Source organism: Peromyscus eremicus, chromosome 15 (assembly GCF_949786415.1).
Source record: "Peromyscus eremicus chromosome 15, PerEre_H2_v1, whole genome shotgun sequence".
NCBI classification, from domain to species: Eukaryota; Metazoa; Chordata; class Mammalia; order Rodentia; family Cricetidae; genus Peromyscus; species Peromyscus eremicus.
Genome location: NC_081431.1, coordinates 85561107 through 85576184, shown reverse-complemented (window position 1 = coordinate 85576184; position 15078 = coordinate 85561107). Strand labels below are relative to the sequence as shown.

At 46.2% G+C, this 15078-nt stretch overlaps 1 protein-coding gene across 1 annotated transcript in view; it reads right to left on the bottom strand.

Moving 5' to 3' along the window:
* Tnfrsf11a (TNF receptor superfamily member 11a) overlaps positions 1–14022 on the bottom strand; it is a 52167-nt gene extending 38145 nt beyond the window's left edge. The window contains exon 1 of the mRNA XM_059280207.1: positions 14005–14022. Within this exon, the coding sequence (XP_059136190.1) occupies positions 14005–14022 (18 nt within the window). The remainder of the gene's footprint in view (positions 1–14004) is intronic.
* Between the last annotated feature and the right edge of the window lie 1056 nt (positions 14023–15078).

The following is a 15078-nucleotide window of genomic DNA, read 5'->3' as shown; positions in this document are numbered from 1 at the left end:
TACTGTGGGAGTAGCCAACCAATGACTGGTCCAGCCAGAGACCCATACCCTGAGAGTGAGTCCTCTCCTGACACTACCTGGAGTGCCAGGACCCAGAGCTGAATGGCCCAGAGACCTAGGATAGAACTAAACATGATTGGGAAGAGAAAAAATGTCAACGTAATGATGCCTAATGATATACTGCTATACCCATAGATTGGTGCCTACGTCAATTGTCAGTAGAGAGGCTTCATCCAGTAACTGATGGAAACAGATGAGAGACCCACAGCCAAACACTAGGCTGAGCTCAGGGAATCCTGCTGAAGAGAGGTAGGAAGGAGTTTACGAGCTAGGGGGGTCAAGGTCATTACAAGGGAACACACAGAAACGACTAACCTGGACTCATAGGAGCTCACAGACTCTGGACCGACAGCTAGGGAGCCTGCAGGGGACCGAAGGTAGGCCCTCTACAGATGTGTGACTGTTATGTAGCTTGGTCTGTATGTGGGGCTCCCAGCAGTGGGAGCAGGGGCTGTCCCTAATGCTTTGGCTGCCTTTTAGGAACCTATTCCTCATACTGGGTTGCCTTGCCTAGCCTTAATAAAAGGGGAGGCGCTTAGTCCTACCGCAACTTGATATGCCACGCTTTGTTGATACCCATGGGAGGCCTGTCCCTTTCAGAAGAGAAATGGAGGAGCAGGTTGGGGGAATGAGGCAGTGGGGAGGTGGGGGAGGGAGTGGGAGGAGAGGAGGAAGGGGAAACTATTTTTAGGATGTAAAATAAATGAATAAATGTAGTTAATTTAAAAAAGAAGTGGGCCCCACTTCTCCCGTGTCAGTGGGGATCTGCCCCATGAACTCATACAGGAATGTAATGAGCTGATCACATGATTAAACTGTAGCTCCAGTTTTCCTGATTGGCCCACAGTCAGGACAAATCTCTGTCACCTGCCAGTCCTACAGCCGCTCAGATCCAACCAAGTAAACACAGAGACTTATATTGGTTACAAACTGTATGGCCGTGGAAGGCTTCTTGCTAACTGTTCTTATATCTTAAATTAATCCATTTCCATTAATCTATACCTTGCCACATGGCTCGTGGCTTACCGGGATCTTCACATGCAGCTTGTCATGGTGGCGGCTGGCAGTGTCTCTCTCACCCAGCTTCCTGTTCTCTCATTTCTCCTCTCTGTTAGTCCTGCTTATAATTCCTGCCTAGCCACTGGCCAAACAGTGATTTATTTATTGACCAATCAGCAACACATTTGACATACAGACCATCCCACAGCATTAAACCAGGAGACTCACTGTTGTAAGCTTCCTACGACAGTTAGAGGATGTTTAACATTGCTTACCTTCCAGAATTCCAAAAAAAATTAAAAAGTTAAATCAGCAAAGACTTGGAGGCACTTTGAGGGTTAAGCCTGACCGCCTGTTGCCTGGTGGAGTCCAGCCAAGCTGCTTGCACATTCAGAGAGTTTGTCTCTTTTCCAAGCTTAATGACTTAAACTGAAATGCTCCCTTCATGCTCATGCTATTCCCCAGACGTGGTGCTGTTCGGGGAGTTTGTAGAAACTTGGGGAGTCAGGGCCTAGTTGGTAGAAGTCCATCACCAGCGTAGTCTCTGAAGGTTCTCATTCACTTTCTGCTTCCTGGTCTGCTGATGTAAACACCCTATCACATACTTCTGCCTCCATGAACTGCCCTCTCTGCCATGATGGTGTGATCCCTCTGAAGCCATGGGCCAAAATGAGTCCTTCTTCCTTTGGGTTGTTTCTCTCAGGTAGTGTGTTCATAAAAAAATAAATTTGACTCATACATGTTCCAAATCAGCATGATTCTCACACAACACAAAATGGCCGTGTTCTCTATAATGACCACAGTCTTGGAGCTGTCTCCTTTGACTTTCTCAGTGTGAGAGAGAAGGAGGCAACACACAGTGACAAGCAGTCACGTAAGAAGGAAAACTGAAGAGCCAGACAGAGTTGAACAGATGCCCACACTGCATGTGCACCACGTGGTGTACTTCCTGCCTGCTCCAGATAAGTTGTGGAGTTTAGACTTCAACGTTAAATACACACTCGGGCAGGTGTTATGAAGGCAGATGAGCCTGACCTTAGCAGAGGAAGGCCAGGGGACAGTGAGCTCAGGACATGGACATCAGTCAGATTAGGATGTAGATACTGGGAACTGGAGGGAGGGAGGCAGATGGGTCAAGGACAACTTTGTAAACAAGGTGATCAGTTTAGACACAGAAAGGTCCAAGAGGTGAGGACGATATGAGACCGTTAGTAAGAACAGAGTCAGTGTTAGAAGAGGAAAAGTGGGAGACAAGCCTGGCAAGAGACGCCACTCATGCAGCAGTGGTATAACTGCCATGGACGCAACCCACCATGGTCTGACTGGATTAGAGAGAGCACAGGCTTTAGGGAGAACCCACAATTTTGTTTTGTTAAATGGACATGTGTTTAAAACTTCCTTCTAAACATTCACTTTTGTTGTTTTGGTTTTTGGTTTTTTTTCAAGACAGGGTTTCTTTGTGTAGCCTTGGCCATCCTGGAACTCACTCTGTAGATCAGGTAGGCCTTGAACTCAGAGATCTGCCTGCTTCTGTCTCCCAAGTATTGGGATTAAAAGCATATGCCACCACCACCCAGCCAAACATTCCTGTTTATACCCCTATATTTGGACTGCTCTCAGCCTTCCTCAGAGAGGCATCTTATTGCAAAAGACAACAGCTAATGAAGAGACTCATACCTGGTTGCAATATCAAGATTAAGGGATGGTAGGAAATACTAAGCTCTAAATGGGATATCTATGTCACCCCTTCCGAGGATCAGGGGACATCATAGAAAATGTGGGGGGAGAGGGACAGACATGAAAGAGCCAGAGAATGAGGAGGTATGTTGCAAAAGACGTCTTCTGGACATGATGTAGCCATCTCACTCATGAACTCACTGTAGCTATGGCTGCCCACACAAGACCTGCAGAAGACTGGGCCTGGCAAAGGTTCATCAGGGGAAGGGAAGGGCTTATGAGGCCCCTCCCTCCCTGAGAGTCAATGGTGGCTAGAGAAGAGAGTCACTTTCTTTAAGGGTGAAGTCACTGTTAAGGTGCCCATGTTCTAGTAACTTCCTGCCTATGTCCATGCAGGCAACTGTAATGAAACTTAGTGGGTCACATACACAAAGAAACGCATGAACGTAGGCTGGGTGCTTGTTAGGAAAAAATCGAGTGTTCTGTGTGGCAGGGAGGGTGGATGAAAGGGGATAATGATGGGGTAAAAATGACTGAAATCCATTATATGTGTGCATGAAACGATCAAAGAATTTTTAAAAAGGATGGGAGATAAGAACAAAGACAGTTATCCTTGGTCAAGATCAAAACCAAGGAGAGTTTATCTGCCTCTAAGTCAGCTTAGAAGAAAAATGTGAAGGTCATAAGACTTGGAAGGCATGATCTTAATGCCTTAATTATGGAAGAAGTTTTGTAAAGACTTCTGGCCTGGCATGTGGAACCAGGGAACACAGTGGCTGGGCTCCATGAGGAAGTCCCATGCAGTTACTAGAGGGACTGTGAGAAGACGCCTGTACATAGACTTGCTTCTTGGACCTGTCTTCACTCTCCTGGATGTAAGGTTCCATGAGCTGGGCGTCCCCACACATTCGCCTGGTGGTGGGGCCTCAGGGAACACAGCAAGCCCAGCAGAGCTTAGCAGGAACAACCGAGAAGAGATCTCCACAGTTCTCCATTGGGCCCCCTTGTTCTTTCTTACAGGATTCCACTTCCCTGGAGGGAGCTGTGGTTCTTTTCTAGTCTCAGTGGCCCTTGTAAGGGAGACAAGCAGAGGCAAAGAGCAAAACTGGATGTGGCTGATGCAGACTTCATCTGACAGGATTTGTCTGAGCCTAAGGATGTGAACACTCGTGAGCACGGATGACAAAGACAGATGTGTGGGCGGGCTGCACTTCAGACAACAAATGTTATCAATAGCTTCTGACCCATTAAGAAAGCAGCAATGGTGTCTGCCAGATAAGCACACACTGCCTGGGTGACACTCACAGAAAGGTACTTTTTAGGGGAATTTGACAGAAGAGCTGAAATAACTGCTCGGAAGCACTGTGCCTGTGCAGCCTGGGCTTTGGACCACTGAGCCTCATCCCGCTGAATACGTGGAGTACTTGCTTGATTCCACCTCCAGGAGGTAACTGATTATCTCTGCAGCCAGGCCCAGGTCTAGCTCAGGCTTTATCTCTCTCCCCCCTTCCCCCCCCCCACCCCTCACACACACACACAAATCACCGCTCTCCGAAGTCCCTACCTGACACAGATCTTTACAAGTTATTCCTTCAAACCCATTTCTCCTCCCAAGCACTTGCCTTTCTACAGCTCTGTATCCACAGAGTTTCTCTCAAAACTGAGGTATCACATAATTCTCACATCATAAACATAACCATTTAAAGACTACCAGACATGATTTTAGTATATCCCCACAGGCATATAGGCATCACTGCTGTCCAATCCTAGAACATGTTTTTCCTATGTAGCCCTAGCTAGCCTGGAACTTGCTATCAGGCTGGCCTTTAATTCACAGAGATTTGCCTGCCTCTTCCTCTTGAGTATTTGGATTAAAGGCATGCACTACTTCACCCAGCTAACCTGACACACTTTTATTTTTATTTAGTGTGTGTGTGTGTGTGTGTGTGTGTGTGTGTGTGTGTGTGTGTTGTGTACAAGTGACTTCCCGTTAAACACCTGGGTCCCTGCTCTACCTGCCATGGCCTCTCCTTTTGCCTACAGGACTCTATTTCTGACCTCACCATCTGACCACTGGCTGCCCTGCCCATCAGCAGTAGGCAAGAGTCCACCCACCCACTCAGGACCCCTCCCACCAGCCCTACCCTTCTCTCTGGCTGTCCAGAACCAGGGCAGGACTCAAGTACTCCTGGTAGCCAAGTGGCAGCTATTGTTACTGGTTGTGATGCTATTGAAGTCAGAGACTGATAAAAGCATTTTCCTGATGAAGTGTGATTTGAGGAAGCCCCAGGGAATGGCAGGCAAGTGGCTGCTGATGTTAACAGCCTGACACAGCTGTGTCTTCCTCAGGTACAAGGGCAGGCCTTGGGAAGCAGCTTTTTCCAGATGACCCCAGACCAGAGCTTTAGGAGCTCAGCTGCTTTCATGAAGCTGATCAATCCTGACTACATTGGAAATGCTCGTTCCTTGAGGAGGGATACAGTCCTGTGTGTGATGGAGTGAAGAGATACATCTAAAGGCTTGGGGAACAGTCTCCTCCCACTTCTGCTCACCTATGGCCCCCCAACCCCAACATAGCCAGTGTTTGTTTGTTTGGGGCACACCCTTCTGGAAGTCAAGAAGAACTGTGACTCATTTGAGAGATAGACACATCAGAATCACTGCCTTAGGGACCAAGTCTGTTTGCAGTGAGTTGTATTGGGGGTATTTGGGGGGAATATAAACTGACCTGTCATTCTTAGAAATCTAAAAAAAAAAAAAAAAAAAAAAAAACTCCAAACCACCAGGCAGTGTATTGAGAAGGCCCTACTACATTTTAATTAATAAGCTAGAAAATTCTATTTGGTTCACAAATAAACATCTACTAACCTTAAAAAAAATTCTGGCCCTGACTTCACAAGAAATATTAGAGTCTACTAAACATCTCCACATGGGGCCTCCCATGGCAAGGTGGTGTGTTGTGCTTAGGGTTTCCTGTCTTGTTCCCACGTCTTCTTTGGTTTGTATGCTTTTGTTTCAGAGCAGACAGGCCAGTATTTGGCTTAACCACTGACAGACTCTTCCAGAAGAAATATGTCCACAGTCTATACAAGGCTTGGGAAGAGATAATAAATTATAATTAAGTTTTTTGGGGCCACAAGGTGTACAGGTGGTTGTTGCCAAGCCTGATAACTTAAGTTTGATTTCCAGGACCCATGTGGAAGAAAGAGAACTCCTGCAAGTTGTCCTCCCTCTTTCTCTTCTCTCTCTCCCTCTCTCTCTCTCTCTCTCTCTCACACACACACACACACACACACACATACACACACATACACACACATACACACGCGCATACACGCGCGCGCATGCACATACCACATACATACACCACACATACACATATACGTGCATGCACACACCATACACATACACATACACACACCACACACAGGCATACACACACACTAAAGAAGTGTAATAAACATTTTTTATAAATCTTTGTAGATCTATGTTCCTCTGCAATAAAACAAAAAGCTGAAGAAATGTGTTTCTGTCTCCAAACCAGGAGAACCTCTGTGTAGAATCCTGAAGAAAAGCTGTCTGTACTGTAGGGGAGGTCATGATGTGTACTAAAATTGCTTCCCTGCTCCAGTGAGAATTAGCACTGGTACAGAACAATGCAGGAGCTCTCTCTGTCAAGTCAGGGGAAAAGAACCTTGTCCAGGACCAACGGGGGCTTTCCATAGAGTGTATTTTTATAAAATGTCATTGTCTGTGACTATATTTGAGAGTTTGGTCATAATTTCAGAAAGGATGGCATCAAATTTCTAAATGTTATAGTAGAAGTAAATCATGCGGGGTTTTTTTGGTGAGAAACTATTAAGTGAGAAAGCAACACTTTGCTTCATAGTCCTCCTAGCCTTGTGGGGGGTGGAGGGGTGGGGAGCCTGTCATAGGCTGGTGAGGGTCCATGCCCAGAACCAACACAAAGGTGGCGGGAGAGGCCTGACACCACAGAATTATCCTCTGAATTCCATGCCTGAGCAATGAACCCTCCACATCATACACACAAAAATAATAAATAAAAGTTTAAACAAATCCTCTCTAGGCACTCCTGGGAACAGAATACAAGCCAGTCACTAGTGGCTGCACCCAGACACTGTGAGAATTCTCCACTACCAATGGCTCACTCTGAGAAAGGACTTCCCTCTGAACCACCTAGTCCCTAGAAGTAAACAAACCAACACAGTCAGCGTTTAAAGATCTGAGCAACCTACAAACAAATGCTGTTGCTTCTTTGTTTGAGACAGGGTCCTTTTAGCCCTGACTAGTCTGGAACTCACTATGTAGACTAGGCTGGCCTGGAACTCACGGAGCTCTGCCTGCCTCTGCTCCCCACATGGTGAGAAGAACAACAAACAAGCTGTTCTCATTCCTCATTCCTTTTTTTCCTCCACCGGCTGAGGAGAGGCTAGGAGGGCCAGTGTTTCCCTCACAAGCAGTTCTATTGATGAGCCAGCACACAGACCCTTCAACTGAGACAGTCAGGGTGGCCTTCCAGGATTGCCTTCTCCTCGGCCGGCCGCTTCCTCTCGGAGCTTCCCCCGGCCTCCTCTGTGTTATGTAGCTTTCTGGTTTGTTGCTGTGTCTTCCTGATTGTTCTGTGCAGTGCTGGAGATGGAGCCCAGCCTCTGGAAGGTCAGACAGGCGCTCATCAACAGGCTACATCCAGCCCTGACTTGTTCTGCTCCATCAGGTGTCTAGGGGTGGAAGGGCGGACCCCACCATCATGTTTCCTGGTTAAATGTTCTCAAAAGGAAATGGAAACAGCACTGGGGTCTTTGTAGCCCAGAACTCAGATAGGATCAGTTTTTCCAGCAAAAAAAAAAAAAAAAAAAAAACAAAAACTGAAACACTGGCAGACATCAAGTTTGACCAGATGAAATGAAGAGACTGTGGCTGAAGAATTCACAATGGAGCAGGGGCATGGTGACTGAGGCCTGGTCAGAGGGTCTCCAAGGGCAGGCTTGGTGGTTCTTGGAATGGGACTTTCAGTTTGCTCTGGACAGAACAACACCCGGTGTTACATTTCTACAATTCAAGGATCAAAAAGCCAAAAACTAAAAAAAAATTCTAAATGTGCACAGCACTGCTCACAATTCTGCCCATCATGCTGCACTGAGTCAGGTGCAATAATCCATGGCAGTGACCGTCCAGAAATGGAAAGCCCTCTCCAGTAGACGGTGGGAACAGGATTGCTTAACAGCTATCATGTTGGACCCGATTGCCACAGAGGGGTGTTTCCTTACTCACCTGAGCAGAACTAGCAGGTATAAATTACCTCCACCCACCCCTTCCGAGAGGACAAAGCATAGGAAAGAAAAGGCCCCATGCACTTGCTTCCTTTAACAGGGTCCCAGCAGACAGGGGCTGCAGACAGGATTCAGGAGCACACCGGGCTGTGACCTGCCTCCCCGAGATCCTCACAAGTGGCTTGAATCACTTCTGTAGTTTTGAGCCTGGGGTTCAGTGAGTTGCGCGAGAGTACTTGGGTGTGGGCGAGAGCTTACCTAGTACATCTGCTGATAAAGCCGCTGCTAGATTCTATCTGCCCTTGCTCTTGTTAAGTAGGACATTGATTGAGTTATGACCAGATGCCTGTCTAGACATTCTCACTTTAAATAAACCGTTTAAGTCCATTTTCAGTCTTACAGATGTGGAAAAAATAGAAGACTCGCTTTTCCTTTGTACAAACAAAAACTGCATTTCACATATCCGAAGAGCATTGAAGAGGCGTCCATGGAAACCATGCCATGAACCTAAGACACCGTGAGGACAGGGAAGCATTTGGAGATCACCAGTGCACCCCATGTACCGCTCTGCGCGTGTTGTCCCCACCTGAGAGACCACCGAGTTACAGAGCCTTTCAGGAACATGGAGCCCCAGGTTATACCAGCTGGTGCAGGGGAGAAACCACAGAAAAGTGGATTCAGAGAGAGCTGGGCTGTGATTGGCACAGTGGTAGGAGTGCGCTAGCCTAACGCGGCAAACTTCTGGCTTCCATCCACAGTATGACAAACACCAAAACAATAGAGAATTAAACTGCTCCCAGAGTATTCAAATATAATCCATTTCAAATAAGCACATTTCTACCCACAGCTCTGGGATGAAAATCTCCTACCCAAGGGTAACTCACGTATTTTTGTTAAGTACAATATGAAAAGATAGGTTTAGTTTCCTTGAGATGGTTGTGAAGAGAGTCATGACCCTCACAAACCCTGTAATTACCCTGATCCTGAAAGACTTGGGCATTTGGAAATGCCTTTGAGGAATGTGTGTCCAGGGCTGACCTTCAAGACTCCAGCTTGAAGGTGTTGCATCCCAGCTGGGCAGCTCCTACTGGTGTTACTAACCATAAAGATGAAGCATTCCCTCCCCACATACACACCATTCTGTAGAGGGCCTGGGCATTGTTTACATACTTTTTCTACAGTAACAGGAAAAGGCCATTTTGTTGTTATGGTTGCTTTGTTTTTGTTTTTGTTTTTTTTCATTTAATTTTGTTTTTTCTGTCTGAGGTTGGTCTCGTCTGGGTCTAACCAGAGAGCACCCTCTCTTAAAATTTGTTACCATCATGCCATCATGCGACTGTGGTGAGCTCCCAGTGTTGACTGGAATTGTGATTAAATAACAAGCCTGTCTCTGCCCTCCCAAAACATTTAGCACCAGATAGACACAGGGCACAAGGGCAGAAAAGAAAGCTAGTATAGAGCCTTCACAAGAGCCAAACACTGCAAAGGTCCCCAAATTCAGTTCCTACTAAGGGTACAAGGGGAAGAAGGAGAAGCATGGTCCAGGCACCTGATTGGAATCCAAACCCTCCCTGGTACGTAAGTGCTGGAAGCCGGAGGACAGAAACGGATGCTGGTGGAGAAGGACTCACAGAGGAGGCCACCCACACCCTGCACGGGGAGAGGAAGGGCTGGGGCAGAGGGAAGAAGGAGAAGGAAAGAAGAATGAGATGTGGCACAGGAAGACAGACACAGGGCTTAGCCTGGGCCAGCGAGCTCTCACCTGGGGAAGAGAATACACAGGATACTCCAGGGAGGGGCAGCAAAGGCAACATGGGGGGAGGGAGAGTCTCCTCTTTTGAGTGACTCCATGAATCACATGGTAAAGGCTGCTGGGCCGCAGCAGGCAGTAGGAAGGTGGCCGGTCCTCCTGGACAAGTGGAACTGGGATCACGAGCTCCAACAGAGAGGCCGGCTGGACAGAGCAAACATTCCAGCAGTAATGGCTGCCTCTCACTGTGAAGTGCAGGAGTCCGCTCTTCATGTTTGTCTATCCGTTGGCGTCACTACTTATAAAGATGGGTCACTACTCTCTTGACCCTAAGAAAACCCTACAAACTCATGCAAACACCAAGAGGTTCAAATCTTCATGTTCACGTTAAGAACACCCATGAAACTGCTCAGACTATCAAGGGTATGGTTATCTGAAAAGCCACCAAAAATCTGTAAGATGTGACTTAAAAAAATTAATGTGTAGCTGGGCATGGTGGCACACGCCTTTAATTCCATCACTTGGGAGGCAGAGTCAGGTGGATCTCTGTGAGTTCCAGGCCAGCCTGGTCTACAATGTGAGTTCCAGGATAGCCAAAGCTACTCAGAGAAACCCTGTCCTCCCAAAAAAGCCAAGTGAGTCAATCCGGTGTTACAGTGGTGGAGCTGGGAGGTGTGACCGCACCAAGCAGTGGGGTTACACACAGGGCTGCTGGCCTCTCAAGCATGCTGAATTGCTGCTGCACATGTTTAAGAATGCAGAGAATGACGCGGAACTTAAAGGTTTAGATGTAGATTATGCAGTCACTACGTAAGTGAACGTACAGAGCTCACGGCGGGATTGACTCACATGTGCCCTCCCCCGCCACAGTGAGACGGTCCTACTGGAAAGGAACACGTGTTCCTAAGCCATGAGACGGGGGTTGCACAGAAGAAAAATACATTCCAGAGAAACTGAAAAAAAAAAAAAGGGCAATAAACTCAGCATAAAGTAAATGCAAATAAAGTTTTTTTAAAGTTTATCATGATGAAATAAAATATTTGAATTGTCATTTTTAACCATTTGAAGTGCACAGTTATTGTCACAAATTATAACCCCAACAGTATGCAACTATTACTTTTGACTTTTCCCAGAACATTCTCATCCTCCCAAACAGAACCACTGTAACCATAAAGTAACGCTTCCTCATTCCTTTTCTACCTGCCTCGGAACATCTGGCTGACCTCCACAGAAGTGGAAACACACAATGTTTGTCCTTTTGTGTGTGGCTTGTGTCACTCAGCATATTTTCAAGGCTTGTCCACATTGTATCATGTAACTTCATGTTAGTGACTGAATAATATTCTACCAAATGGATATACCACAGTCTGTTTACCCACCTATCTGCTGATGGATATTTGGGCTGTTTCTACACTTTGGCTATAGTCAGCAATGCTTTGAAGAACAATGGCACACAAGTATAGTCAGTGTGTTTGAAATCTTTTGGGAGGATACCTGGAAATCACGTGGTAATTCTCGGTTTAGATTTCTGAAGAGTTCCCACAGGGACTATCCCACTTTACATCACACCAGCAAGGTTCAAGAGTTCCAGTTTCCCCACGGCTTCAGTGATTTGTTTTTGTTATTTTCCGCTATTGTTTTATAACAGCCATATGTGTTGTTCTAGTCTGCTTTTGTTGCTGTGATAAACACCACGACCAAAAGCAACTTGGGGGAGGAAGGGAGTTTATTTCAGCTTATAACTCCTGAAGTCACAGTTCATCATAAAGAGAAGCCAAGGCAGGCACTCAAGGCATAGAAGAATAATGCTGTTTATGGCTTGCTCTCTGGCTCACCCACAAGCTTATGCTCCGCTCCCTTTGCCATATAGCCCAGCTGCTTAGAGATGGTGTCATCCATGGTGGCATTCAATCACCAGTCAAAACAATCTCTCACAGACACAGTCATAGACAACCTAATCCAGCCAATTCTTCTGTTGAGGCTCTCCTCCCCAGCGGACTCCAGATCATGTTAATTAGACAATAAAACTAAGCAGCACTATCCACGCTTTGTCAGCTTGACACACATACACATCACTGTTAACACACCTTTACTTTTGTGGCCTCAAGACCTCATGTTGATATCCTAATACAATGCAACACAACTTTGGAAGTCTCACAGTCTTTAAAAAATTCAACATTTAGAAAAGTCTAAAAATCTCTTTAAGAATCCAAAGTCTCTCAATTGAGGACTGCTTAAAATTAAAAAACAAATCAAAACAAACAAATCACATACTTTCTTATTCAAAATGGGAAAAAAGGCATAAAAATGATTAGATTTAAGCAAAACCATAATCCAGCAGTGTGAACTAAAACTCCAACATCTGGAACTCACTCATGACCTTCTGGGCTCCAAAGGGCAGATGCCTCAGTTCCCCAGCACTTCCTACTGCAGGACACACAGCTTGACTCACAGCTCAGCTCTACTCCATCCACCATCCTTGGCAGATAGCCCATGATCCTAGCATCTTCAGTATCCTGGAGTCTCCACTACAGCCAAGGCTGCACCTTCACCAGAGGCCTCCCCGATCTCTCTTCATTGACTGTATATCAGGAATGTATGCTTTTGATTTTAGATCATACTAGCTGTTGCCATCACCCTGAATATCACAGGCAAGTCGGGTCCTTTTCATTACCAGGCAAGGAATCACTGGTTTGAAGGTGCTTGGTTCCTGCCAAAAGTCATTTGAGGCTTAATTCTCCAATATAACTCCCCTCATGGGAGGAGGGTGAGTCCTGGCAGTTTTTGTGAAGATGTTAACACTGGTTCCAAAAGTGGTTTGGGTCTTATGGGAACAGATTAGTTCTCAAGTGAGAAAGTTGTTACAAAAGCAAAGGCTACCTCTTCTGGGTCTCTCCGTTCCTTTCCTGCTGTGAGCCTCCTCTGAAGTCACTTGACATTCACTGCTTTGGAGCACTCCTGGCTGTGGGATGCCATCTACAAGGCTGGGATACACCAGGGGGCACTTGTCATGCTAGTGAGACTTTCTAGCAACCAAAACCATGAACCAAGTGAATCTTTTTCCTTATAAGGTTCCTAGCCTCAAGCATTTCCTTGGAGCAACACAAAATAGACTAAGATGATTTGCCACAGAATTTTAAAATATTACTACTAATCATGACAAAACACATAACACAAAATCTTTTATCGCAACTATTTTGCCAAAATGTTTTCATGAAATATATAACATGCACAGAAAAAAATCTGATAAAGATCATATTTGAATTTAAAAAATAAATCCTTACAAAGAGTTACTGCAGCCTACTAAAGGTCTCAACACAGTGTGGTGACGTGAGTGAGAATGGCTTCCATAGGCTCATGTTTGAACGCCTGGTTCCCAGTTGGCGGAACTGTTTGGGAAGGATTAGGAGGCGTGGACTTATTGGAGGAGGTGTGTCAATGAGGTGGACTCTGAGATTTCCGAAGCCTACCCATTCCATTTGGCTCTCTCTGCCTCATGGTTGTTGTCTCATCATGTAAGCTCTCAGCTACTGCTCCAGCACCATGCCTGTCTACCTGCTGATGCTCCCCACCATGACGGTCATGGACTCATCCTCTGAAACTGTCAGCAAGCTCCCAGTTAAATGCTTTCCTTTATAAGTCTTGGTCATGGTGCTTTATCACAGTAGCAGAAAAGTAGCTAAGACACACAGTCGACATTTTGCTAACCTATTGGTTTTATACATTACTTTGAGAGCTGCATTTTTTGGACCCATCAGCATCCTTGCCCTGGACTACTCTGACTCCAAATATGCTACTTGAAAGAAAAAGAGTGACAGGACCTTATCGAAGATCTATTGATTTGGCTCTTTCTTTCTGTCTTATACTCTTTACAATGCTTTTATTATCTCTTCTCCTCACAAGTAAAATAAATGGCTCAAGGGAAAATGAAGAAATCCTGGCAGTTCCAAACTTTCAGTGTAAGTTCTTTGTCTTCCAGAGAGACAATGAGTGGAAAAGACAGCTTGTGGAGGGTGGCTTCCTAAGCACGCTGATCAGGAGCCTGGGCTTGAGTTTCAATCGACATGGTTTCCAGGGCTCCGTGAGTGCTCCTTTATTCCCCCAGTTAAGAGCCTACCTTTCCTTCCATTCTTCGGTTGTTTTCTTTAATATTTTATTTGAGATAAAGACTGTTTTTCCTGTGCAGTAAAAAGCAATGTCTTCTACGGTTGGCTTTTGGGAGCTCACCGGCCCGTTCACGCCCATGACGCATCTAGGCTGTGCTTCCATTCTAGGGAATGCATCAAGTTGCTGAGGCCCCAGGTTCTCAAAGGGGCCAAGGAAAGGGCTGTCCCGCCTGTCCACCACCGCTGCTGCTCCTGGGCTCAGGGTGAAATTCAGACCTCCTCCAATGTGTGGATGGTCACATGAAATTCACAAAGTGGTAGGTTCTGATCCAGTAGGTTTGGGGGAGACCTGAGACTCTGTGTTTCTAAACCGATGGTCTGAATGGCAAGGTCAGGATGACATCAAAGACAAATACAAAGGCCAGCCTCTCCAGACCCCCAGCGCCAAGCACACCTGCTCGGCCTTGCCTCTAGTCAGGCCTTGCACTTTATCCTAGCAGCCTGGCCAGGGCTCTTGATCTAGAACACAGTCTGGCCTCTCATCCCGACATTTCTCCTGCCTTTCTCAACCTTCCAGATTCATATCAGCTTCTGGGTTGAGGTGTGACATTGCTCATCTTCATCCTTGTGTTTAACTCGGCTCTCCCTGCACCTAGCTTGTTGTACGCTAGGGCTGGCGGTCTAACCCACTGGGATTTCTCCCGCTGTAGTTCGTTTGCAAGTCTACAATTGCTTTTCAGCTGTTTACCCCTCCTGGTAAACTGTGAGCCTGGGCTAGCCCCTCAGCACTCCATTTCTCCTGAAGCCATTAAGATAGCCCCAAAGCCCCAAAGTATTCTCCCTGGGTCACTCCTACTCACATCCTGACTCCACACCATGCTGACCACCCCAACGCACCCAGAATCTGGGTACGTACATGTCTGCTGATATAAAGGACCAAGCGTCCATGTAATACCGTGGCTCTCAATCTTCCGAATGCTGCGACCCTTTAACACAGTTCCTCATGTGATGACCCGCAGCCACAAAATTATTTTCATTGCTACTTCATAACTGTAATTTTGCTACTGTTAGGAATCATAATGTAGATATCTGATATGCAGTCCTGTGAAAGGCTCATTCGACCCCCCAAAAGGGTCACAACGCAGAGGTTGAGGACCACTGATGTAATAGCTGCTGAGAGACTTCTACCATCCTT